Source organism: Bombus flavifrons, chromosome 1 (assembly GCF_040668555.2).
Source record: "Bombus flavifrons isolate JBK064 chromosome 1, iyBomFlav1_principal, whole genome shotgun sequence".
Lineage (NCBI taxonomy): Eukaryota > Metazoa > Arthropoda > Insecta > Hymenoptera > Apidae > Bombus > Bombus flavifrons.
Window position 1 is genome coordinate 22434350 of NC_138442.1, and position 27103 is coordinate 22461452.

Here is a 27103-nt window from a genome sequence, read left to right on the forward strand (position 1 = left end):
GAAATAACTTGTCAGATTTTTAAACGCAATCGAGTGAAAAAATTTACGCCGAAAGGAACGTTTTTTTTTTTCTTCCATTACCGTTTCCTCGAGAACGCATGGTGAAAAAGTACAAGACGAATTTCGTTTTTAATCCTAGGAGGAATATGAATGGTTGGTTTATCGTTTATCTATTATCCTGAGATTCAAACTTTTCTTAATTATCAATCACACTTGACGTTGAAACCGATTCGAAAAGTGTGTGCACTTTATTGCTAAAGCAAGCTTATTTCAATTTATATATTACTTTTATCGTGACATCGTCTATGACTAGTCATGAACTTCTGTTTCTCGTTACATATCATTTTTTAGTTATTTCAGCGATTAATAGTATTTCAAACTTTGTAAAATTAGCAACATTTTCGCCCCCACTTTTGTCTAGCATCATCGCTAGCACAATTATTGAGACTGCTGAGTACAAAGTGAATACGATATTCGTGTAAATATCATCGAATGTTAAATGACGAACAGTGATCGCACAGTGCTCGTTAATTCACTATTTGATCAGTTTACGTATCGAAGTATTTCTTTTCAGGTCGTTCGTAATATTATCTTTGGACACTAGCGATAATTGTCAATCTTTCTTATTTGTACATTGGATCGATCGATCGTTCGTCGTTCGAACACGCGCGAAACTCAGAGGACATATAAATCCTTAATGAAAGAAGATGCCTAAAAAAAGTCACTTCTTTTTTTTTTTTATTTAGATAAATCACTTAACGCGCTGAACCGTTTAATTAGCTTGTATATACGCTATTCTACGAAGGAACCACAAACGTTCAATTGAATGTAAAATACGCGATAGGTTTACAGCGCAACGCGGGAAAAACATACCGCTGTAAAACTAATTGCACAGCTGCTAATTGCAATTCCTTTTGGTTGGAAACGTTGCGTTTCCATAAATTCCATTAAATCGATAACATAAATTACAGATCGATGTATATCGGTATCGCATTATCGATGATCGTATTATAGTTTTCTTAGAAATGATTAACGCGATCAGTCGTCGTCGTCCTTCAGACTCTGTTCACGTTTGCAAAATCTTCGTCAGTTTCCTCTTTCCTCGATCCGTGCAAACATTTCCGGTACAGGCTAATTAAAGGCATCGCCAGTAAAAGAACTCCGCTCAACGCAATGAAGAAACCGGCTAAGTAGAACGACAAATCGTACGTCCCCGTGATATCGTAAAGCCATCCTGAAACAACGAAAATACGTTTTGCGTACTCAGGCATCGATATGTTCCGTAAGATGGGCGGTGCATTCGCCCGAATTTTCTCGGTTGTCGTCAGACAATGGAAGTTTGGCCGTAATTACACGACGCTCAATCTGGGCCATGAAACTTTAAAGCTATTACGATCGTATAATTCACATAGAGCACCCGAGGTAACACGGACAAAGTTACCGGTAATTTATCCTGCTACCCTCTGACATTTTAGCGTAAACCAATTGTTTCAAGTATTCGTAGGAATATAATCGTTTATCGTGTCTATCATAAATACGTAAAAATATGTATTAAATTATAATATATAATTGTAGGACAGTAGAAATTAGAATTTTGTTTATGAATCTGAGGAAATCTTCGATCTAGCTTCAGGTCTTTTAATATAACAAATAATAAATAATAAAACATTTTTGAAATTAATATCTTAAATTTCATCGTTAATTTTCAAACAATGATCTCACTCCGATTAGCGAATCTTTTAAATAACATTCTATTTATTTAATTACGCAAGATTAGTTTTATGCTATCCAGAATTATAAATATTACAGAGGAAGTATTAGTCGTTCCGTTTCGTGGAAAAATGAGCAACTCGTAACAAGAGTTTCTCCTTACCAGCCAACGGAGGACCCATAAGATTTGCAACACCCTGCACCAAGAGTAGAAGGCCATACGCGTTTGTGAATCTTTCCAGCGTAATCAGTTCGACGAGGATGATGCTGGTAAGACTGTAGTTCGCCCCGATGAATAATCCAAAAGCACCAGATATCGCGCATAAGGCATAGTAACTGCCAATTACCATGGGTATTAAAGCCGTTACCGCGCCACAAAATGCCATGCATACTGCATATACGATAGATGCGTTTACCCATGCTCTGTCACCTGCCCAACCAAGCAGAATCTGAAAAATATTATCCATTTTTAACATTTATAAAATTTCCAGAAGTGAAGTTTTAATAGAGAGAGAGAGAGAGAATACATTCAACTTTCCTTATAAAATTATTATTTCAAGTTCCAGAGTCGGGAGAATCGTAGAACGATTATACTTAAAAAAAAAAAAAAAAAAATAGTAATAGATAGCAAGCATAAACACGTTGTTGACCGGTTATTTTATGTAAAGACTAACGCGCACCACCGCCTGTTTTATGCAAAATCGAGCAACTTTTACTTTATGCATGAAATCACGAGTTCACCCGTGACTGGTCAACGATGCGTTAACATCCTCTAACACAAAGCAAATATTTACAAAACTATAATTTTCTAGCTTCCAAAGCTGCATATAAAATCGATGGTTCGAACCATTACATTTATTTTATATATGCGAAAAATGTTACGAGTTTGAGGAGAGAATTGTCTATAGGACACGAGTGATCTACGGTGTCTCTGATGTACAATATCTTAGGAATCGTTTCTAATGCATCTTCCACGTATTTGACTTTGATGAATCGACAAGGAACTATGTAACTTTTCTCGGAATTGTTTCTATGTTAATCGCACCGACGCAAGCCTAGTCTAACCCTTTCGCGTGACGCAAACTCGGGCTTAAAGAGAGTTTGCGATCAAACGAGATCAGAGAGGGTGAAAGGAACTAGATACGTCACTGATTGACCTAAGGCGGTATTGACGCGATACCAGACCTTCAAGAAGCTTTTTAGGTTGAACAAAAACGTTCGACCCTGCGTGGACGTTGCTCGTTTACACCAGAGAGCAAAGTTTCCAGAAAAATTCTTTCAAGTTTTTCGATCGTTAACAACAACAGCAAAAAGGATAACGCGATAATTACGCTAGGTAAATCTAAATAAATAATAAGATTATAAGTAATAAGTAAAGATTATAAGTAATATAAGCAATAAGATTATGAATTTTTAAGCTATTAAGACGCTTCTATCTGTTTACGTGTATGCGAGAAACGTCAATTTACAGAAATATATAAAATGCAAACGTCGCGGAAAATGCAGTAACAGATATAGATAATTACATAGTACGAATTATAACGCGTAACACGAAATAATATGCAACGTTTTTACAAGCTTAACGGATAGACGCCGATCGATCGTTGCGTAAGATTCAAATATCATTTCGAAGCCGTACGAAGGTACAAAGCGATTATGAGATCTAAAATTTTCAAAAATTTCGCTCATAAACACAGGGAACGGTTGTTCGAGGAATGGATGTCACGATGAATCGGTAGGCGGAAATAACCATTCTTTATCGAGGGATAAATGACGGCGAGGCAAACTAATATCGGAACACATAAAGGAAGAAAGTGACGGTGCAAAGGAGAACCCATCGAACAATGAACATCGATATTTGGAATTATCGACATGTTGGTCCGTGCGACACGATAATATTAAGTAACGCGTCGTCATTGTTAGATTTTCACGTTCAAAGCATCCACGATTGTTGCGTCTTCGCAATAACAACTGTTGCCGTAAAATTGCGATTAAACGTAAGAGGAAGTGAAAAGAATAAGCATCGTTTGCAACTATTGGAATTTCAAATTGTTTCACATACATCGATAGACATCGTTATACGTACTTGAAATAGCCTTCGAATAGATAAATTGATATTGTGCGTTAAAATCGTGCGATGGTTGTGCCATACTTGTCCGACATTTAGACAACGATCGATTCCGAATAACGCGCGGATATCGAATCGTAATAATAACGGTACTAATTGTTCGGAGACAAACTGGGTCATCGACTTGCCAAAACTTGGAAAACGAAATTTCCTCCCTTGGGAAATTTTTTATCTTCATGGAGAAAGATTTCGAACGTTTCGCTTGACGAACAAAGCCCAAGGCATTACAAAATTTAAGTTTGCACATAAGCTAGTCTCAGTTCGCTTATAAAAAAAAAAAAAAAAAAAGGTTGGAATAAGAAACGTCGCGTGTTAAAGCAAATACATTACAACTCTATATTTAATCGCCACTGTAATTGAATTATTCGAATGAAAATATTTTATCTCGCGATAAGAAGTAAATAAAATGGTAATTTCTGATAGTCGATAAAAATTGATACGAAGAAGAAAGAACGGTAAATTATCGGATCGCTCCGTATATAAGACTCGGTATATAAGGATATTCTAAGAAATCGATTAACAAAGAATATATTAATAGCCGATGAATGTACTTTTTACTTTCCAACGGAAGAAAAGCGTTGCTCGCGGTTCGATGGATAATTGAACATGGCCATTAAATTGAGAATCGAAGATCGTTCTTACCTCGCCACCCATGTTGGTTATTCCTATGACCGATATTAAAATAGATGCGTCGGTTTCGCTAAAGCCCATCTCGATCGCGTTGTCCGTCAAATAGACGTAGGGCACGTCGTACCAGGTATGTAGGAGGAAATTGCTAATGGCGAACAGCAAGAAACGCGAATCAGCGAAATGAGAAAAATCAAGCATATCGACGATGAGGTCCCAGAATTCCCAGAGACCGGCGTACCAGACGAGTTTGGTTCTAGCTATGGTGGTCATCGAGTTCCTATAAATATCCGGACAGCTGGATGCCCTGAGTCGATATCGATTTATGTTCAACATAGCACCTCTATACGTAAGGCTCTGCCTATGCACTCTGATATCCTTCAAATAGGCAGTAGGTAGTCTCCTGGTATGCTCGAGAGTGCTGGATCTTCTCAACGAGCTATCCAGATTGATCTTCTTCAACCACCACAATCGCCAAGCGGCGTCCGTTTGCTGTCGAAGAGTTTGCTCGTCGTTGGGCAAGACCTTGTCCTTGTTTTCCTCGCTCTTCAACTCGGACAAAGAGCTCGGCGTGGGCACGAATCTGGCCGAAGGTGTGCTCAGCTGATCGTGAAGCGGACCGGAATCGCTGAAGCTCCTCGAGGAGATGAGCAGACTCGGATAATTTTGCAGTAACACGTTGTACACGTTTTTACGAGTACTAAGTAGTTCCAATACCTCCAACGGTACCTTTTCGCCGTTCTTCACGAACGTGGGTAAGCTTACCAGACTGGAAAATAGCTTTTCACCGTCCTCCTCCTCTTCCTCTTGAGTCCGAAGATTCTCCATGATCGTGAGGGTGTTCAGCGAACTATTCGCGGAGAACGAGTCCACGCTCGAGCTCTGTATCCTGGTCCTCTTTTTCTCCCGATTTTTCCGTCTCTCCTCGGTCTTCGCCTTCGCTCTGGTGGTGGTCCATTCGAGATCCCTCATAAGACAGCCGCAGACAGCCAGATTGAGGAACAGACCGGCCAATATCAGCGTGGTTCCCCGCCAGCCGTATTCAGCCAGCAAATACTGCGTAACCGGGGCAAAGATGAACGTTCCTATGCCGCTACCGCAGACGGACAAACCTGTCGCGAAGGATCTCTTCTTATCGAAGTAGTAAGCGACGATCACCACGGCTGCCACGAAACATAAGGACAAACCGAAGCCAGCTAGAACACCGAAAGTGAATATCAGAACCTCCATGGAATTCGCGAAAGAACTTATAACGAAACCGGCCGCCGCTAGGATACTGCCCGCTATAGAAACTCTTCGACAACCGTATCTGTCCGTGAGGAAACTGGCCACGGGGCCCGACAACAACGGCATCGCCATGAACAAGCTGCCGATCCAGGCCGTCTTCGATTTCCCTTCGCCGAAATAGTTGAGGAATTCCACGTAGATCACGCCGAACGAGAACGTAATACCGTCGGCTATGAGGTTAACCATGAAGGAAGCTGCGACCACCACCCATCCCCAACCGCCATCAGGCGGTGTAGCCTCGCACAATTGCCCCAAGCTGGAATTATCCTCGGAACTGCTGGTGGTCGACGGTGGTAGCGAAGGGCTCGATCGCGGCCTCTGCTCCCGGCACTGCTGCTTCTTCGAGTCTTTGTTAAATTGCACATGATGCTGTTGCTTGTCCTCCCGCGGCGATTTCCCGTTAACTAACTTCTCGGTACTCTTCTCGGACGGCGAACGATTCTTCGACAGGATCTTGGTCGGAGAGCCGAAAATCGAACTTCGCTCTGTGAAAACGCTCTTACGCTTCGGCGGGCTGGCAACGTTGTCCTTGTACAAACTGTCAGGCTTTTTCACCGAGTTCTGCGATTCCTTCGATTCTCTCAATTCGTGCCTAGCTTCCTGTCGAATCTTCGAGCCAGGCTCGTTGTAAGCAACGTCGAACGTCTTCTCCAAACAATTTCGTAACTCCTCGTCCTTCTCGATCGCCGCATCGTTCACGTAGCTCTGATCGTACAATATCTTGGATCGTTCCTCGGTAAGAATTCCGATCTGATCGGAATTTTTTCTCAACCGTGACGCGTTCTTCACCAAAGAATTTAGTTCCGACGAGGTCGCGTCGCTAGCTTTTCGCGACTCCGTTTTACGCGGCGTTTCTTGAGGAGTCCTGTTTACGGAAGAACGTCTTTTCTCGATCAACAACTCCTCGTCGCTTTTTCGTGCTATCACCTCGGCGTTTCTCGAGTCACCGCGCGATCCACCGGTACCGTCCTCCTCCTCTTTGTTATTGCTCTCTGTCTCGATCGTGTTGCTCGATTGAGTCAGCTTCTCCTCGCCATTGAACTTGGCCCACTCGGCCATGATGATGGTACCAAGAACAAGGAGGACTCTGCTGTTTAAGTGCAGTCCTCGAACGGCCGACGCAACCACATCGAACCTAATCTTTTTTCTCGTTTAACGATTTAACTACCTCTTTTTTTTTTTTTTTGTTTCTCGTTTTGTCGATCCCCGTGTAAATTAGATCAAACATATACCCCGTTTTTCTTTTTCTTCTTCTTCTTCTTCTTCTTCTTCTTCTTATCCTTTTATATCCTCTGCCTTTTCGTAGCACTTAAAAACACGCGCGCCGCTAGAAAAAAAGTCATATCACGGTTAAATTTGATCGCGGTTCGCGCGATCGATTCAAAACTGATCTAGTTTCGTCCTTGATTTAAACAATGGTAAACCGGGCCACTCGTAGAGCTGCCTAGTAAACTGACGGCGTAACGGCAACAACGACGCTGACGATCTGCACGAATTCTTAAAGTTCTTCGTTGTACGCTGGTGAATCGCATCTGGGCCGCCACCATCGCAAACGTGGCCCAGGATGCGGGATGCTTTCCTTCTTCTCGGGCCCTGGTTAATCGGGACCGCCTCCTCCTCCGCGAAACGATCGTCAACCCAGGCACCCATACGGCGAACGGTACTGCTTCGGCTCTTGCGGTGTATTCTGCGATCGAAATATACATACGTTACTTTTATGCGACGTGTTATCGGCGGTGCATCGTGACGTTTATTACCCAACATTCGTGAGACCAATGGTCGAAAAAGTCGAAAGGATTCGCTTCAGAGATATGCGAGAAATTTCGATTCGTACGTAATATTTTTGTTACGTCCGATGATTCTCTACAATTCGACGTATTACGGTGTGCGATATTTTAATATCGATTTAATATTTATAAATCCGATATTATTTCGTAATATTTATTTGCTAAGAATTCGGACGAAGAGCATCGTTTTTCACGAGCTAATCAGAGTATTCATTCCGCGATTCGACTTGTTCGCGTTGGTATTTGTTGTTCCGATTTCCGATATTATAAACAGAGCTTTTAATATTACGGGCATTCGTTTTTAGTTGCGATGTTGCTCGTTGTTTAGCTCACAGGCTTGAAGAAAATTTAGCTCGCTATTCTTCGCGTCCTACTCCGTGTTTTTGTTCAAATGAATCTCCATAAATCGCGAATGAGATCGAGCCGTGGAGAGACAACAACTGGAAAAGTAATTTTAACCGATTTATCTATGTTTCGTCTGAATTAATTTTACGCATTTTCTCTATTTGCTGAGAGTCGATGAATCGATAGTTAATTGGAACGTACAGAAATCGTAATACTCCGCTTCGCTTTATAGACGAATGGTAAAGATGTTAAAATCTGCAAAGTATAGAAATAATAGCGTGCTCCTTCATCTTAGACGGATATCGATCATAAAGGCGTTAAAATCTGGTTCTAACTTGGCACGACTTTACGACAGTCTCTATTATACGTTTACTTCTATCGATAGCTCTAAAAGAGAGATTTAGGTCTAATCCAATTTAAACGAAAAGAATCGTTCGACGCAGCCTGTTAATTTTTATGATATTTTGCCAATGTTCGTTACAGTAGACACGACGATCCGTAAATAAAACCAAAGACTCGGAAACCACCAGTCGAATAGAACATATCATTATTAATCCGTATACCTCTATAATGGTCGTTATGACGCGATAAATGTTTTATTTTAATCCATAAATCAATAAGCGGAGAACTTGCGGAAGGAAATCGTGCATCCACTAATTACACTTTATTATTCGATAAAACTTATTTTTCCGTCCATGTCCTTCATCCACCGTGTTTACAGAAAGTTCCGAAGTATCTTAGTACGAATGGGTATCCTTATAATGCCCAGCGTCGTTTTCATTATTAATAGAAATATTCTATATCTCTCTCGACATTACGTCGTATTTATGTACATTCTAAATTTTACTGTGACACACACGCGCGCACACCAAGATTTATAAAAGTCTGTAAACTGTAAATACGTTGCTCGCTTCGATGGATAATGAAAAGGATACGTTCATTTAAGTGTCACGTTTTTAACCAATTATTTATATACCACGTACTCCAAAATCAGATTCTAAATGAATTATTTACAAACTTTTCGAGAATAGAGCGTAACTTTAACATCATCGGCAACGAACAACGTTCTTTTGATTTAAAAAATTCAATTTCTTGCCGAATATCTAAACTTTAGTTTTATAGTATACCAACATTTCTTCCGATAACAAACTCGTATCCGCTTGCCTAATTATCTCTAACAACGGTATTACAGCTGTATAATTTTAAACAGCTACTGCAACCTTAAAAAAGAGGTACAACTTTCTCTGCAACTGAGAAATTGAGAAATTCATATGTTTCAAGATTCGCTGTGTTTTTCGCGTATACGTATACGCAGATACTACTCGTTGCAGAACTCCATCGTCGTTTCAATAGACCAATTTCACGCTCCATTATATTTGTCAAGCGTTGCTTACGTTAATCACAGATTCGTTTATTCCCGAACGAGTATCGATCGGCATTCTCCGTTTCTCGAGTTGGTACTAGGCATGGAAAATAAGGATGCAACGTCTAAAGTACTTTTACTGAACTAAAGCTCGTCGTACAAACACGATACAAGGACTCTTCGTATAAACGTTCGTCTCATCTGACCTTGTTTTCAAGTTGCGCCCATTTTTATGCTGTATCAATTGTTCGGGCCGCCTTCGCAGACGTTACTATGTATTACGCTTGATACGCGAAGGAACGAACATTGATTGCTAATACCCAAACGAGATCAGCCACGTTGATTAATTCGCGACGAAAGTAATCGAACCGCAACCATAGTTGCAACTGAGAAATAGGGTCAACCAGCGTGAGTTACGTTATAAAATACATTTTTATTATTCTTAATATATCTGTAATCGTTTAATCCTTTTCTACTGATCTTTTAATCCGTGTTTCTACTACTAATCTTGTATATCCGTGTGTAATTAATTCCGAGGCGATATTTCTGACGTAGATTCAAGTGGATCGAATAATATTAAATATTCTCCTTAATTTAGAAAGTAGAACCGTCTTTGTAAATTATCTTTCAATTTCTTTTTCTAACCGGTTTTTCAGTATAGGTATTATTTCAGTTAAATATCAACAGGGAGCAGACCTTCCAATAGCTGCATCTTCCGATTGTACGACGTGACCCAATTTGATATTAATAACTTTACATTTTAATTAGTCCTTCGTATACGTCATCGGTAAATAATTATTTACAGCTAATAATCGTTTGCGATATTAGAGAGTAATTTTTACAAATTTCTCGCTTCTCGATATTATTATATACGTAAACAATACTTATTACGATACTTATTTTCGGCGTGCTGGCCGTAAAAGGAACTCGATTCACCATTATTTTCCCTATTGCCTTGTATCCTCACTTACCTACGCATTTACGGACACAAGCTTATTTCACCCTTACTTTTCCATTACGTATCTAACGTCTGTCGTCTATCTAACTATTAACTGTTTCTAGCAAAAGTATATCGCTTCTAAGATTCACGAAACGTTATTTAGCGAATTTAAGCGATTCTATCTTCCAGAATTCTATAAATTCTATCTAACGACTACTATAAAGCTCGTATCAAATAACGGAGTAACGTGTATACGTAATACATTTATCGATTGTTAAATAAATCTTCAACGATTCAAACATATTCACCTATGTACCCGTCTCCTTTCGTACTCAGTTTGTCTTGACAAATCGTCTTACTTATTAATCGGCAATTGACAGAGAGAGAGAGAGAGAGAGAGAGAGAAAGATAGGGAGATGCTTTGTAATAAAATTTCGTAGCGAAACAACGACGAAGAAGTTCGCGCAGTTCGACTAAAGGAATAGTCGAGTAGAAGCAACGTCAGAGGCAGAATTCTCACGTCGTCATTTTGAAATCGACGTTTGGAAGAGAGACGGCGTCGACGTTGAGATTTGCTTCTGGCACTTCGTAACTAGCCGAAGTAGCTCGAGTTAGAGTCGGCGATTATAAATGAAGTTCATTGTGTACGAGTTGCTATCAATTTAACGGTGGACACGATGATCACGTGCGTATCTCGCGATCTCCTGTCTTTCCTTCCGTTAGTTCTTCTCCTTCTTCTCTATCTCGTCACCATCGTCTTCCTCTTCTTCTGCCTCTTCTTCTGCTTCTTCGTAGGATGCTTCTTCCAAGTATTCTATGTAAATCGGTTTCTCGTCATTGGCATTTGTCGACAGGCCTTCGATACGAGGCTTTGCAAAACCTTATCTGCACTGCTACACTCTGACGCGCTTGCAACTGCATGCCACGTTATTGTGAGACTTTGAAACTGAAGGAAATTTTAGAATGTGCGATTGTTCGACCAAGTGTGAATACCGAAACCTCGTACACACAGAAGTAGAGCACGGTCTCGGTCTCGGCCTCTCTCTCTCTCTCTTTTCTCTCTTTACTCTCTCTCGCTTTCACCCGCTCGCTTTTACGATCATTGTTATCAGATCTTGGGAATTAAAGGACGTTTCGGAGAAGGCTTCTGATCTGTTTGCAGATATCACAGCAGATATCAAACATGTACATGTAGTTCGGACGAACAGACGTGTTTTCGAGAGCAAGATCGTAGATGTCGTGTTAGTAAAGAGAAAGAAATTCGAGAGATTAGGTTTCGGGGGAAAATTTGGAAATACATAATTTTATGGAAATTTAAAAACTCGAAGTTGGAACGTTCGACAGTTTTCAAATTGCAAAAGTCGAAAGTTGGATAACATCACGATTATATTGGAAACCATCGTTTCGAGGATCCTAATCCATTTATTAAAAATATAGATGACATATCAACATGCTGTTACATTCTAATAAAATAAACTACGATTTCGTACGAAATTCATTTTCCCATATATTATACGGAAATTACGTACATATACGAATACCACATTTCTATGAAAACAACAATTATTTACGAATGCCCGTATTTCTTCGTACTTTTATATTTAAAAAATGAAATAACAACAATGCATCTTATTTTCCACACACGAGTACATATCTGTCCGTTTTGCCATAGGAATATTCGTTCCTATTTAATTCGTTTGAATATCTAAAGATCGTTATTTAAAACAGCCAACCAAAGGTATTTAAAGCATCGATCCTTCCAGGCTTTAGACGAAGGTTTTAAGTTACGGGAAAGTAAAGCCGTACGAATGCATCTTCTTAATTCGTCAAAATAATTGTAGGCTTAGCAGTGACCTCGATCTAAGCCTCAAGGAAGAGGGCGATTTACCTTTTGCGCGAACCTTATGCCATCTTAAGAAGCAGCTCGCACGTGAATCAGGAAATTCACTAGCTCGAACACATACACAAAGCGCTGTGTCTTCTACGCAACAAGAAATTAATTTCTTTGAATTTTGTCTTCATTCTGCGAAAACATTCTGTGATTATTAGTGAATTATTCCATATCGGATTTATAATAAGAAAGCGAATCTCGTCACGTTGAAATTTCCTAATTTAATTAAGTCGAATTTGGGATTTCTCGTGCGCTTTAAAAAAAAAAAAACATACACATTCAATTCTTCGAGGAAAATTCGTGCATCGAAAAATCTGTCATTTATACTTTCATCTCGTATGGAAAATAATACGCTTGCTATTTGTACACCTTAATAAGAGAGTAATCAACGATAAGGTTCCTTTATCGATGCTCAAGCAAACTGAAAAAAATATGAAAAGCAAAAGATATCGTATATATTTTCTCTGAATTTCGGCAAAGTTTTACAAGAAACTTTCGTAATAAAATGTTCATAGTAGCACGTGAACAGATCCTTCGATTCTTAACGCACATCTTTTCGTTCTTATTAAATACGTAAAGTAATTAAGTACGTGATACTTATTTATTTAATTAAAGTAACAACAAGTAGATACGTAAAATAATTTAAGAAAATCAGATTAGCATTATTAGATAAATTAGCATTTCAATTTTAAATCTCCGCCAACTATGATAAATTAACTCGAAAAATCAATTTCAAAAATCGACTCTACGATTCTACCATAATTTCAATCAACGCTCGTCCAATATTATTTTACGTAAAATAAAATAATTACGTACAAATTGTTTTGATCCTCGAACTATGAATATACGTAAACGTGGCATTTAAATGATACCCAAATTCGTCAACCTGTACGTTATTTGGCGAACGTTCCAATTATTATTTACACCGCGTATAGCAGCCGTCTACAGCCACGATGCAATGACAGAAAACGCAGAAAATTAACGACCTTCAATTATGGAATAACGTCAACTGGCCAATTGTAAAATAAGGATGCGGTAAAACGGCCAGCGTGTCGACGAAAATTTCCCTCTGATTCTGGCGCCGAATCCGTGAATCGTTCGCAAGCTAAATTCATCTCGTAAAGCTTTTAAGTCATTGCCGCGTAAATTTTAACCTGCGTCACGGGAAAAGCTTGCTATTACCTTAATTGCATTAGCGATTATAAGAAGAACGGTTGAAGGAGAGAAAAGAACGATGCGTTACGTAGCGATCGTACCGGTTTGCCGTTAATCAACTTTAGAAAGTCTCGCGTAGGTGTTACAGATTAACACTTGAACCTAGAATATCGCGTAATTTGGATAGAAACGATTAAAGCATAGAGAAAAAAAAAAAAAAGTTCTAACGAACGGAGAATTTCATCGATTCGAACGATTTTTATACGCGTGAAGCGACTGCTACCAAAATGTTCGAATATTTATAGAAATTTGTTACGAATATATTAGATACGTGCGTCGCGCGAAACATTTTACAATTTTGCTGCCACTATAATTCGACATGATTGTCATGATTAAATTGGTAAATTTCGAAAGAGACACGAAGATTTATATTTTTGTGCAAAAACTTTACAACATTTGATTGTTCTTTTTTACCATCGACTCTACGTTTGAGAACGCTCTATTCGTGTTGTATGCTAATTAATTCTTTAACAAGTACATAGTTACAATAGGTAACTCTTTTATATACATTTTTATACTGATTTCAAATTTTATCGATACAGTTACGAGTACCGATAAAATTTCAAATCTTCTCTCTTGGTAGCGTTCAAATAGAATGTGCAAAGTAAAAAGTGTCCATGACATGAAATAAAACAAATTAGGCTGGATGAAAAGAAATGAAATCTAACTAGACAATAATTTTACTATGAATATAGGCGAACATAGCGCATATAACAAGCGCTATTTGGATATTTTATACATTTTTGCATGCTAATGTAATTTTTGCACCTTCAAGTTCCCCACAAAAATGCATAAAGGTCATACAGTTTATCGATTATTAGTGACCACCGATAGATTGCTTCGTTATTTCCAAAATACAGGAAGAAAAATGTGAAATATCTGATTTCTGACGTAATAAACAAATTAAAAAGAAGGGAAGAGAAAAAAGAAGTAGGACGACGAGAAGGAAGCGCGATGTAACTGTTAAAAGTGCCTAACGTGTCGCGACAAAATGCTCAGTCTGAAACGTTTACTTTTCAGAGGCTACAAAAGATATTTTAATACGCGCGCTCCGAGCGAGTACGGCACAAAAGAGCGAGTACGTTCGCGCTTTTGTTGCAAAGGAACGTTTTAGACCAAGCGGATCGTAGAGCATCAAAATCGGATTGAAAATAGAAATATTCAATGAAAATCATTAAAATATAAATAACATTTATTGGTAATCACGCCACGGTTGTTTATGCAAATTTATATTTATCCAATAACGAGTGCTATAATTCGTATAATCTATTAGTTTTGCGTATTGCACGAATTCTGTGCAATTTTGCACGCTTCGAGTTTTCATAAATACATAAACATCCACAGTCTAGTAATCAAACTACGTCGAAATAAATTTGGGATATCGCTGACAGATAATTTCAAAAGTACGATATATCTGCTTTTATTAACTTTCTGTCTTTTATGTCACTTGGTGCTAAAGAGTATTTCGACGTGAAATAATTGAAAGAGAAATAACTCGATCAACTCGAAGATATTGTAAGCTTTTTTAAAAATATGTGGTAAATCCAGAATGTTTTTATAAGGAACAAATAGTATCGGACAAATTGCTATATTAATTTAATTTAACTAATATCCGATATCAGATACAAAATCAGACGGAAAGATCATTTTTATGCAGAGTTAATCGACAACGTATTAAATTTGACAATTAGTCTCCTATAAAAGAAACGTAATTTATCGTACTTTTCACCTATGGTCTTCGATTTAAAATCCTTACAATTTAGTGCTCACTCGATTAATATTTTTTAGGTAAATCTAGTTTGAGGTGTTGAATTTCTTTGCTTTTCTTTCGAACGAAGCATAATTTTTTCTTCTACGCTATCATAACAGGAACATTTGACATACAGATTCGTAACGATTATTACACGAAACGATTCAAGATCGCAAAATTATAAAACAACTTATCGCGCCTGATAATAGAAAAACTTCAACTTTCAATCTGGCCAGCAAGATACACTTTCAACGTAGCTTTATTAATATGCATTCGTAAAGCTGAATGATTTTTGTAAGATAGGTCATTGAACTTAATGACTCGCTGCTATTATTCTATGCTGATTTATCTAATCTAACCTACATTCGCTGCACTAAACTACCTTAACTCCGACTACTCTCTTGATGCTAAAATTATCTCGATTTTTGTCTAACTAGCTTCCACTTCTTACTCTGAAAAAGAATTCTTATTTAAATCCTCAAAGATTCGCTGTTATAAATTTGGAAAGATTTTATGAAAAATGATTGATTATATTACCAGATCGATTTATGTTATACAAAATTTATTACAATTTTCCTATGTGCATAAATTTTTATTCTTTTCCGCAGATTTAACTGAATTGCATAATATTAACCATAGACTAATTACATTAAATCCTTCTAATTAAAAAATTAGATTAAGCTTTCTTCTTTATTAAGTTATTCGTCAAGCTTACTTCGCGAAGTTTCCGTATGTACGACTGTTTTTTCTTCTTTTTTTTTCTTTTTTCTTTTTTAATGTACAAATATTAGCGGTCTGTTAAAGTTAAATTTTACCTACAGTAGTCCCAAAGTCGAAGAATTTCTCATTTATACATGTCACATTTCTTCCGAACTTTGGTCACATCAGGTTTCATTGAAAAAAATGAGGCTGACCTTGACATATCAACGATTACACCCACAGACCAATTGTATCGTATCTCTAGAACTACAGCTAACAATACAGAATAAATTTTTTCTGTTCGCTTGCTTTTAAAAACGCATTTTGAAGCCGATTGCCCATTTAAAGATCGACTCGTGCTACGATTTTGATAATCTTTCGTGTCCCATGATTTAGTCGAGTCAATAAATCGGTTAATTTTCCTAATTGAAAGACTCAGAAACTTAATGATTCATGATCACTGTTCCGGGAAGTCGTAAACCACGTGCTTCTGCATGGATGACAGTTGAGCGTTTATCAAAGCAATGACCAACATTTGACCGGGAAACTATGAACCTTCGTTATCAATACGCAAGGAGAACGAACTCGTGGTACCACGTGCTGCGTTTAATCATCCGATATTACTACGCTAAAAAGAATATCGATCTTGTGTTTACGTCGAGTAGATTTCACAGAGATGTCGATGACGACTAATGCGTCACTCTGTATCGCTATATACAATCAAACGATCAAGTGTTTTCCATAGAAATAAATTTTTTATTCCAATTTTTATACTAAAACGAATTTCTAACTAATTCTCTAGTTTTTAAATCTCGAATTTGAATTTTCGTTTTGCATTTCTGAATTCGAATACTTTTAAAATAAACTTTCCAATTGAAATTTTTTCATTCTGAATGCAAACTTTCGAGTCGAAATTTTTAATTTTTGAAGATAGACTTTTGAATCGGAATCTATTAATTTTCAATTATAGGGTCTGTAAATTTTAAATTCGTCATAGATTTATTAAATTCTACGTTTGAACTTTTCCGATATCCAGTGCTTAATTTGGCATTTTAAATGACATTATGAGAAAACGATATTTATTTTCATAATTTGACAGCGTCATTCAGAAATAGTTATTAGTGAAAATGACCGACGAATTGTAGAAAAGTAACGAAGCATTTTTTCACAAGCGACATAGGTCTCGAGTGCTTTAACGTATAATATCAATGAATCTAAGACAAACGTCATTTGCAGAAACACTTGGCGATTATTGTTATCAGTCTTAGATACCGATCACGATGCGAAAAAATAAACTAATTCCTCGTATACGATCAAATCTTCGATAAAAAGAAATTAAAATTTGTTATATCTAACGATCCTTCGCTTTAAATCATTGTAAATCGTTGCATCCTCGTAACGTGGTAACGTAACTTTGAACTAATATCTAATACTATATATTATATATTTATTAAAAGTGTAGCAAAAATTTACGTTTCAACATCAATTTTTCCACAGAATTTTAAATTTTAAATATGTACATATCTAATATAATTTACTCTTCATTATAGAACAATTAATATTCTTGAATTCGTTTTTTGGATCGTATTTCTTTTTCCACGGAGATTATTAGCAAATCGTATCGGTTTTGCAGTAATGACAGTGACATTGAACCAAGAATATAAACAGAGGGAAACATACCATGACGCGGCGGCACCTGTTCTTCTAATCCTGATAAAAGTCACAATGGCGTCAGCGGTTTACAACGATATCAAAATATTCTTCTCGCGTGCCAAAACATTTACCATACATCACCTATCACGTTCAGTTTCACAGTATCAACTTTAAATAGTTTCACACGTACGATAAAATACAAGTTACTTGCCCGCGGTAAATTCTAGCGGATCAAAAACACACTCAAAAACACACTCGAAACAACGATCGTCCTTATTAGTTCTTAAACTCATCCAAATTTCTTGACGTGTGTTTTAATAGGTTACTTTTTCGGCGTAATAGTACAGAAAAACAGTCGTAGACTTTTCAAAAAACAAACTCCGATATTCCATAAGCTCTTGAACGTTTTTATGAAAATTTTCGATTCCTTCTATTACGTAGTTTCTTATAAATTATTTGAAACGGATAATATCGACCGAATGAAACTGCAAAGTTGATTTTATTTAAGATCGAGTCCCGTCGAGCGACTTTTCGACGTCCTGCGAAATCTCGTCGCCAACATGGATGCGAGGATACGGCACATTTCACGGACTTTCAGAGGACACTCGGTCCCATTAATCTTCCATTACACAGAGATTTTATCCGAAATTTATCGCGAGAACTTAGATAAGATTTCTTAGATGCTGACTCGAGATTCTCCGGTCCTCGCGTCCTTCGATACTCTCGATGATATACAACGCACTCGTCACAAAACTTCTGCACCGTTAATTTCTCTTCGTTCTCGACGGTTCATCGAAACTACGTGTATTTTCGTACGATCGAATCGCCGATTGTTTTGTTTACCTTCGGGGAGACGTTACGAAAATGAAACATGCGGTTGACTGATTCATTGTCGGAAGTAAAGGTTCAAAGCGGAAAAAAGACCGGTTACTCGATACGGCCCCGCGAGTAACGTAATACGAATGGATTACGGCAACTGGGTCCAGAAAAATTACGCGAGTGAAACTAATTTAATTCGGTTATTTATCTGTACGTCGCATCGCGGTACACTTTGCGCTTCGTACCCTTTACGTAATCGTAAACAACAATCGTAAGACAATGAAAATATTACATCAACAATTATATGCCATAAACACGTTAAAGTATTAACCAATTCGAAAGATACCTCTTCTTCGTTTACCAGTAACTTTATCGAAACAATACGACGAGTTATTAATAATCTTCTATCGATCGACGGTTAAAACAGGAAGAGAGTAAATCAAACATTCGACAGTTCACATTGTTAATATATATGTACACTTATTACGGTAATTTACGTTGGAAAGAAATCTTAACGTTATACGATTATTTTGGAATTATTTTGCTTGCCGGTTGTTTGTTTCGATTAACTCCACTGAATCACTTGGAACGTTACTCGTTATATTCCGGTTCGCACGAGTATTCGCAGAAAGGCGCGATGAACGTGTTCTATATGTATAAACACAAAGTTCGTTTTTCTCTAATGAAATGGTCGTAACGATGTCGCGCAGAGCGCCTCGGGTGCGCACATGAGGACGGCCGAACTAATACTGATAGCTGGCAATGCTCTCGCCAATGCATACGGACTGTTGCCTCCAAGTCCAAGATACGGAGTTCTTCGCCTCTGTTCTTCCCTTTATATACACTCGTGCTTTCTGCGTGTTCATCAGGAGACACCAAATACGCGGAGGTGTACGATCGAGATCGTCAAGCACGGTATTTATTTTACCTTATGGGATGTTTTTCGGAAAACGTATTACTTTATTATGCGAATTTAACTTTGTTTAATTTTAAAATAAAATAAATACGTTAGTCAAAATAATTAGATTTAGATTAGATTTTAAGATACTTTACATACTAGACTACCAGCTACTAAATATATAAACCAAACAATTGGAAAGATTATCGTTTTATCAAGTACGTAGAATTCTTGAGTATTTTATGTTCTTAAAATTGAAGGTTCTCGTCATTCGGAAATGAGATGTCCTGAATAACTTCTTTCGGTATATAAAATAACAAATAAATATTTTTCCTCTCGCTAAGTTATCATTTTATCTCGTGATAGCAAACTAATAATAACGATATCTATATAGCTGCAAACTATCGACGTATACAATCGCATGCTTAAACAGTACCGACACGCTTTACTTTTACGATGCGTAGTTACAGTCACTTATCAAAAATGTAAATTATCTGAAAGCTACACACAAAAGTAAGCATAATTTCTATGCAAAATTTCTTAATATTATTCCCTAGACTTTTCTGTTAATTGTTATTATTGGAACGCACTGGATGCGATACTCCTCCGATATCTCCTTCCAATGAATTTATATAACTACAAACTTTTTTCTTCCAATATATAAATATGCTCTGTTAAAACTTTATCTGATTTCATGATAAACCTATTGGAATTATGCAATTATTACAATAAATATAATTACAAAATATTATTCTCACAGATACCATATATATAATTATAAATACAAAGGAAATTCTATGAAAAATTTAATGTAATTCGATAATACAAAATTAAATTGAATTAAAAAACCAATAAAACAGATTATTCAAACGTAGATCAATTCTCCAATTGTAGTAAGGATTTATTCTACGTAATTACGTAACACAAAATTAAATTTAACAAGGTTAACAAACAGATTATTTACGATAATTCTCGAATATTCTAATGATTTATCGAGAGCAAAATTTCGATACACGCAAAAACTGCGATTACAGGATTCATCCTGACATTTGGCAACAAGGTGATATTCTTGACCATCATATTTTTGCCTGAATCGTTTATAACGATTATAAAAACCCCTTGTGATGTTTCTTTCTATCTAGGATGTATAAAATATTACTTTTTACCGAGTAGATGCAATGAAGCTTTCCTCGATTGCCTAAGGGGATTCGTATACTTTTGGTTAACTAAAATTCTTTTACTAAATGCTTTACTAAAATGCAAACTCTGAACAGATTCGTCATGCTTGAGAACACTATTATTATCCGTATCTATCATATCGTACACCAAACAACAATCAAGTTCTAACACGTTTTAATACTGATAAAATTTTAACTATTTACTTTGTTTTTAAAATGATCGTTAGATTTATGATTGGGAAAATATCGTACACGAATATAGAATAGAATCGAATTGCAGGAAAAAACGATACCTTCGCTTCTAACTTAGATCATCGAATTCCTGGAAATTGATTCCACATGCAAAGTATCGATCCAGATTGTCGAGAGAAAAGACTTGTTTGTCGTGAAAACTTATCCCGCCATATTTGAGTTCCATGCTCGAGGAAACTCGAAAACAATTTATCGTTTCGCATATTCCAATGCAAATTTCTCGCATTTTGTATTAATTAAATCAAACAATTGTATTTTGTATTTTAAATGAGGAATCGTTTAAACAATCATACATTATAATATGCACGATGAAATTTAATTTACTGCGAAATTGTATCATTGATTTATGAATGTTATATTATTTAAACAAATACCGCGGAGTTCGTGAAAAATAAATAGATATATTATAAAAATGGACGGTCATAAAATGTTTATTTTTGCGATATGTTCTTGAAACAAGCGATTATGATATTCAATAATGTCGAAGAAATTTCCAAATAAAAGTAACACAGTAAGTGTAATATCATTTATCATGAGACAGCAAACGCAAGTGACACTCGCGTGAAACATGTTGAACAAACGTATACGAATTTGCGTCAGATATTGGCCTATACCAATGAGATTTCTCATCAACGAATTTTCAATTATTTAATTATTCAATCTATTCGTCTAATTATTAATTGTTTGTTTACTATGTAATTATATACAAATGAAGATTTTGTCAAATATGAAATATACGCAGAATGTTGAATAACACGAAACACTGAAAACCGAATAAATGAAAAAACGTAGAAACAGGAAACTAATGACGTTATAAAAATCTCGATGCAATATGCGCTCTTGCTTAATATTTATATAATATTATAATATAAAAAATCATATTGATAACCTGCCAATAAAATGAATACAGAAAGTTCAACGTATAATCTATGGCAATATAATACAACCATCGTAGCGTTCGTACACAATACAGTAAACTACTTGTAGAAACACACGTAATCAGGAAATAATCACGAATCTCCACAAACTATTGCAAAGTAATCGAATTGGTCATGTGCGAGATAAACGTACTACGTATTAGAATTTACAAATCTAATAGCTCGTGTTTCTATTATTCGTATAATCTTTAACTATCGTTAAAGCGAAGCTAAGCATTAAGCGAATCTTTTTCTATACGCACGGTGGCCAATTTCGATAATACCTCCTAATATAGAATGTCAATGAAATTAATGTCGAATCGATAGTGAAATTCGTTAAATCGAAGAATGCAGGAGAAAATGAAAGTTATCGATCGTCGTTCGATCTGAAATACGTACGCAATCACGTTTAATATTAGCGCGGTGTGTAAAGTCGTTTTCAATTCAATAAAAATATAGTACAACGATACTAATAACATAGAGCAGTCTCGTTGAAAGGTTAAAAGCACGATAAGATAACTCTCGTGGCAGCGAACTTTGCTAAAATTCCTCAATTTTCCCCAACTAATACAAGTTTATCTGCGATGAGGAAACAATATATACATGCGATACTTAAAAATCTGCTCCATCGGCTTAGAGAATAATAATCCTATCGACATAATACAGAAACGTATAAATAAGGCTGTTAGAAGTCGAAAAACATTTCACAATTTTCTGCAGATTATCAGAAATGTGCATAAATACGATAGATAATATGTATATGAAAACTATTTCTGTTTAATTTGTTGAAAAGTGAATAAAAGATGATAAACGATGAATTTTTTTTTTATTTTCTTGCTAAATTGTACGTAAAGAATTTTCGAAAATACACATCGCCATAAGTAAATCGATTTAAAGGCGTCTTTTGAGCGGGTATATATATTATTTTTACAAATATACGGAGGCAAAACGGAGGTCATCGCAACACCGAAAGGCAAGCGGAAACAAAGATTATTATCGTTATTATCTCTACAAATCTTTTATCTCTTAGATCCTCTAAAAATTCTAATAGAAATTCTTAATATTTCGGATCTGATGATATAATTTTGATAGAAAATCGTCAAGCTACAAAAGTAATACTTACCGTAATAAAATTCTTTTTAAACGTGGAAACTCTCTAATCGCTTGGTCTAGAAAAATTTCGTTTTATACAAAAGTCTCGAGATCAGGGGCGGGCTGGGACTTAAATTTTTAGCGGGAGATTACCGGCATGACCGGCCGTCCGTTTTTAGTTCATTAATTAAATCCCTGCCGGCCCACCGGAAATTTTCCCAAACCGATAGCTAGTCAGCCCACCCTTGCCCGAAATATTAAACTTATCAGCAAGCTATCAAAATTTCCCCTTACTTCTGAATCCGATTTACTTCAACCACGTTTATTACTTATCGTCATCTATTTATCACAGAACAAGGAAATTACCTAGATCCATAAATATTACACTCGAAAAAATTCTTAAAATCCCCCAAAATATATGAAATCATCAAGTTCAAGATAATTATTTGATAAAAGTAGAGTCGCTTTATCCGAAACTTGGAACGATCGCGATTCAAAAGTTATGACAAAAGGAAGCTTGTACTTCTTACATTGCATCAAGTCGATTACAAGTGTCTAAAAATGAATAATTGTTATTCATTATGGTAGAATGTTCTCATCATAGAAGTGAGAAATAGAAACACTGAATTACTACCAACAATGAATGAATATGGTATAGGAGAAACAACTTAAATCAAACGTAACGCAATGTATTCGATTTTCTTTCTCTCGTAACTTTTGAACCGTGATTCTCAAGCTTCGAACAAACTGCGTTTACTCAGGGCCCTTTTCTTTACGACATATCGAAAAATCAAGGGTATAGGTGTTGCAGTCCCTTTTCTCTAGTTTTACTTTTAATTATTCTAGCAAAAATTTTGTAATTTAATAAAATAGCGGAAAAATCAAGAGAATTCTGCGATCACGCGAACAACGAAGTAGTATCATTTCGCTACACGTGTAAGTCTCACGAATGTAAGAGTCAAGCTTTCGGAGGATGCAAAAGTTGCGAATCAACGAAACGGTATCATAATACCGCGAAACATTGGCGCGTAATTAGGTCGTGGTTACAAGAGAACGTTAGAAACCTTTAAAACGACTGTTCCTCGTCGAGAAAGAGCGTGAAGATCCCTCGAGAAGCCTGCATTGCGGATCTTTGCATCACACGGGACACATTGTTACATCGCGAGTCTTCTTTGGTTAGGGAATAGGGAAATCTTCGGCTTGAGTAAGCGTTCGCTGAATTTGTTCAAACTTGTACAACTTCTACGATTATTTGCAAAAGGGTAATCCCTCAGGGTTAAGGTAAGCTCCTATGCCAGAATGTTGTTTGATAACGAGGCAAATAATTGCTAGACTGCAGATTTTCATACAAATTCATATTTTCGTGAACGTAACGAAGAAAACGGAAAATGAAAAAAGAATTAATTGATAAATATCACGATGGTGCATTGTTCACTTTGGACAGTTTTCACATAATTTATGTACGTTTACGCATAATTTTGAACATTATACGTATACATTCTGCAAATTTTTGTATCCTTGAATTTCACGTAGTTCAGTAATTATTAGACTGCCGATTTTTATACATTTATGCGAAGCTTAAAAATGCAAAAGCACGCAGAATTTGTATAACATATAAAAATATCTATATATGTATAATATGTTCCATTTTTAGTCCGCGGTCTAATAATTACGATTAATATTTCTATATGTGTGTAATAGGTCTTTTTATGTTAATCTGAAATCTAGAAACTAATAATTTTCATAAACAGATTCGTTAGCCCTAGCAGAATGGTATATTACTAAAATGTAACGGTACATTATTCAATGTAAAGGGTCATATAATAATAAAATTTGATCCATTTAGTTATTACTACTTGAATAATTTATTTTCATGATTTTATTAAATTTTAATAATTCGTTCAATTTATACGTATCGAAATGAGTTCAATAACCTACAACGCAATAGTATTCAATATCATTTAAATACAAAATTAAAGGAACTTTTTGTAGCTTTTAGAAAGATATTTCCTTCGTAACTCGTTATTTATTTTATACGAGATTTATCGTTAAAGATTATATTATTTCCAATATTTTACAAGAATATCCAAATAAGAGAAACTATGCATATCTTTTCACGGAAATTTAATAACAAGATATAAACATTCTTCGATATCTTCGAATTATTTTTTTGTTACTCTCTTTCGACTCCTTTCCTTTCAATCTCTCTGAAAAAGCTTCAAATATCGCTTAAATTTCTTTTTCGACAAGAAAGAAGACGAGAACAGAAGCTCTATCGTATACGTATAACCGTGAATCTGCAACAAAAGACTAACGAGCATCGTTCATCCCTTACTCGGGATTCATAAAGTAGACACGTGTATTGTGTATCGTGTATATTTATTGCCGGAGAAGAGAAGGACATAAATTGAAAAGCATGCTTCCTCCTACCTTGCTTAATTATGTAAATGATCGCATTAAGAAAATTCTAACGACGATTATACAAATAGTCGATATGGGAAACACGATCGTTATCTATTCGTGTCAAAAAGTATCGGAATATATTAAATTACATAACTACGTCTCTTTCGAATCTGATTCAAGTAGCTAGTAAATAACAGACAAATTATCATTTATTACCTTATGTTATTCATTCTCTTACAAACATTTTAATATAGGCTTCTTTTTTATCTAAAAGCTTCTATTTTATTCGTCTTATTTATCAAAGCTTTTTTAAACCAACTTTCCTTTAAACTTTTTGTATTATTTAGAAATTTACAGTTAAAAGAAATGCGATTTTTTAATTCGAATAAATAAGTCGTGCAAAAAGGAAGCTTTCAAGTAAAAAGGCAAAGTAGATTAAAAAAGTTTGTAAACAATATTTCGAGGAATAGTAATAAACAATGTCGAGTAGACAGATTTTATTTTAATCGAGAATTTTTTAGGGAAACGACTCGAAGGATGCTATAAAGTGATCAATTACAATGCAGAAACACGTGTTATCGGTTAATAGTATTCACACATAAGTGAAGAATGCAAGGCTAAATCACATAAATTGTTTGTCTATTCGCGAAAATATATTATTTACATTCGTATCTATTTCTACCAAATGCTAGATAACAAATGCATATAAAATAGTGGTTGTTATCTTAGATCCCTGTAATAATGATAAAGTATTTAGAAGTTCTTTTATACCATTTTTTAATTCTACAACATTGTAACTATTTAAATTTTGTTTAGTGTTATAATACTTAGTTTGTGTGTTACAAACTTATATTCGATGTTGCTCGCTAAATTTCACATGTTTCATATACGGTAAATTTTTATTATACTGTTCTGATAATTTTTTATTGAATCATTTACAGATTTGCTTATAAACTCATAATTGAAATTCATGCGCTTCATCGATGACTTCGTCTTACAGTCATACCGAACTAGCGATACAAATATAACGCGTCTAAACTTAACAAGAACCCGTTAAATGTCATGAAGTAACCGCCACGGTAACATGACTATTTCCAGCAATAAAATTCTATTAACTATTTGAATTTCACATTACATGATAAAATATTCAATGACACAATAGCGTCGTATTAAAAACAATGAATTATCCAAAATAAAGTAACATTCTCTTCAGATAGAAATTACTTTTGAAGCATCACCACATAGCGTAATCGAACTTTTTCTGCAAATAGAAACTAAATGCAAAGATATTTTATTGTAAACAAAGAAATACTTTATTTTATCTATTCTGAAGATAAAATGACTAAATTTGTAATAGGTACATTACTTCTAAAATTACATCACCATATAATACGATCGAACCTTTTCGATAAACAGAACTAAATGCAAAGACATTTTATTACAGGCAAAAAAACAAACTTAATCTCTTCTGCTCTGAAGGTAAGATGACGTCAAACATCTATAATAGGTACATTGCTCCTAAAATTACAAGAACATTAACCTATTATATTTGACAGATATAATTAACCACAAACAACGACAGTACAATAATTGTAAACAAAATAAGCATCAGCTGATCAGCTGATCGTGTTACCATAACCGCAATGGCTGCTATTGATCTCGCAGCAAGCTCTTTCGCACGCGCGTGCTGCGTTAAAACCCCTTCTACCCATTTCTACGCACGCGAGTAAATCTTGTCTAACGTCTTGTGCTCGGTGTCTGTTGACGAATAAAAATGTTTTCGGCATTAGTACTCACCAAAAGTCGACCTGGCGAACTGGAGCGAATGCTAAAAAACTGCTACACACTCCATAGTACGCGCGGGAAACAATAACTTAACGATTTAATTGACAAAAAAAATAACTTATTATAACACACGAAAAATAAGTAAAGCACGCTTGAGGGAAATGTATCTGTATGAAGGCAAGTGTAATGACACGGCTACTGATACAGAAAGGACACGCTGATTTGACACTGGAATGTAAAATGCGAGATTTCGAGAAGCGAGCAAAGAAAGTATAACGCGATAGGGAGAACGATATGTGTTTTGACCGTGTCTCAAGTCCAGGGTGAATTGTGATTAGTTGCGCATGTGTATCGACGCAACCCT

The 27103-nt window shown here is 35.9% G+C and overlaps 1 protein-coding gene across 3 annotated transcripts; it reads right to left on the minus strand.

The window, feature by feature from the left end:
• LOC138182094 (monocarboxylate transporter 9) lies at positions 1 to 27073 on the minus strand. 3 transcript variants are annotated; one of them, XM_069117675.1, is made up of 4 exons: positions 26752 to 27073; positions 4481 to 7439; positions 1874 to 2159; positions 1 to 1234 (listed from the first exon to the last, which is right to left on the minus strand). In XM_069117675.1, exons 2-4 carry the CDS (start codon positions 6809 to 6811, stop codon positions 1056 to 1058), a joined length of 2796 nt encoding a protein of 931 aa, XP_068973776.1. In that variant the 5' UTR covers positions 6812 to 7439; positions 26752 to 27073; the 3' UTR covers positions 1 to 1055. The 3 variants fall into 3 exon arrangements, with proteins under 3 accessions (XP_068973776.1, XP_068973782.1, XP_068973767.1); XM_069117681.1 differs by lacking the exon at positions 26752 to 27073 and adding an exon at positions 18561 to 19011; XM_069117666.1 differs by lacking the exon at positions 26752 to 27073 and adding an exon at positions 17423 to 19011.
• Between the last annotated feature and the right edge of the window lie 30 nt (positions 27074 to 27103).

Excerpts from the sequence above, each read along its gene's own strand:
- LOC138182094 (XM_069117675.1), bottom strand. The coding sequence starts at position 6,811 with ATGGCCGAGTGGGCCAAGTTCAATGGCGAGGAGAAGCTGACTCAATCG. Across the intron at positions 2,160-4,480 it reads TAACCAACATGGGTGGCGAG|ATTCTGCTTGGTTGGGCAGG; the intron begins GTAAGAACGATC and ends AATATTTTTCAG. Across the intron at positions 1,235-1,873 it reads TATGGGTCCTCCGTTGGCTG|GATGGCTTTACGATATCACG; the intron begins GTAAGGAGAAAC and ends TCGTTGTTTCAG.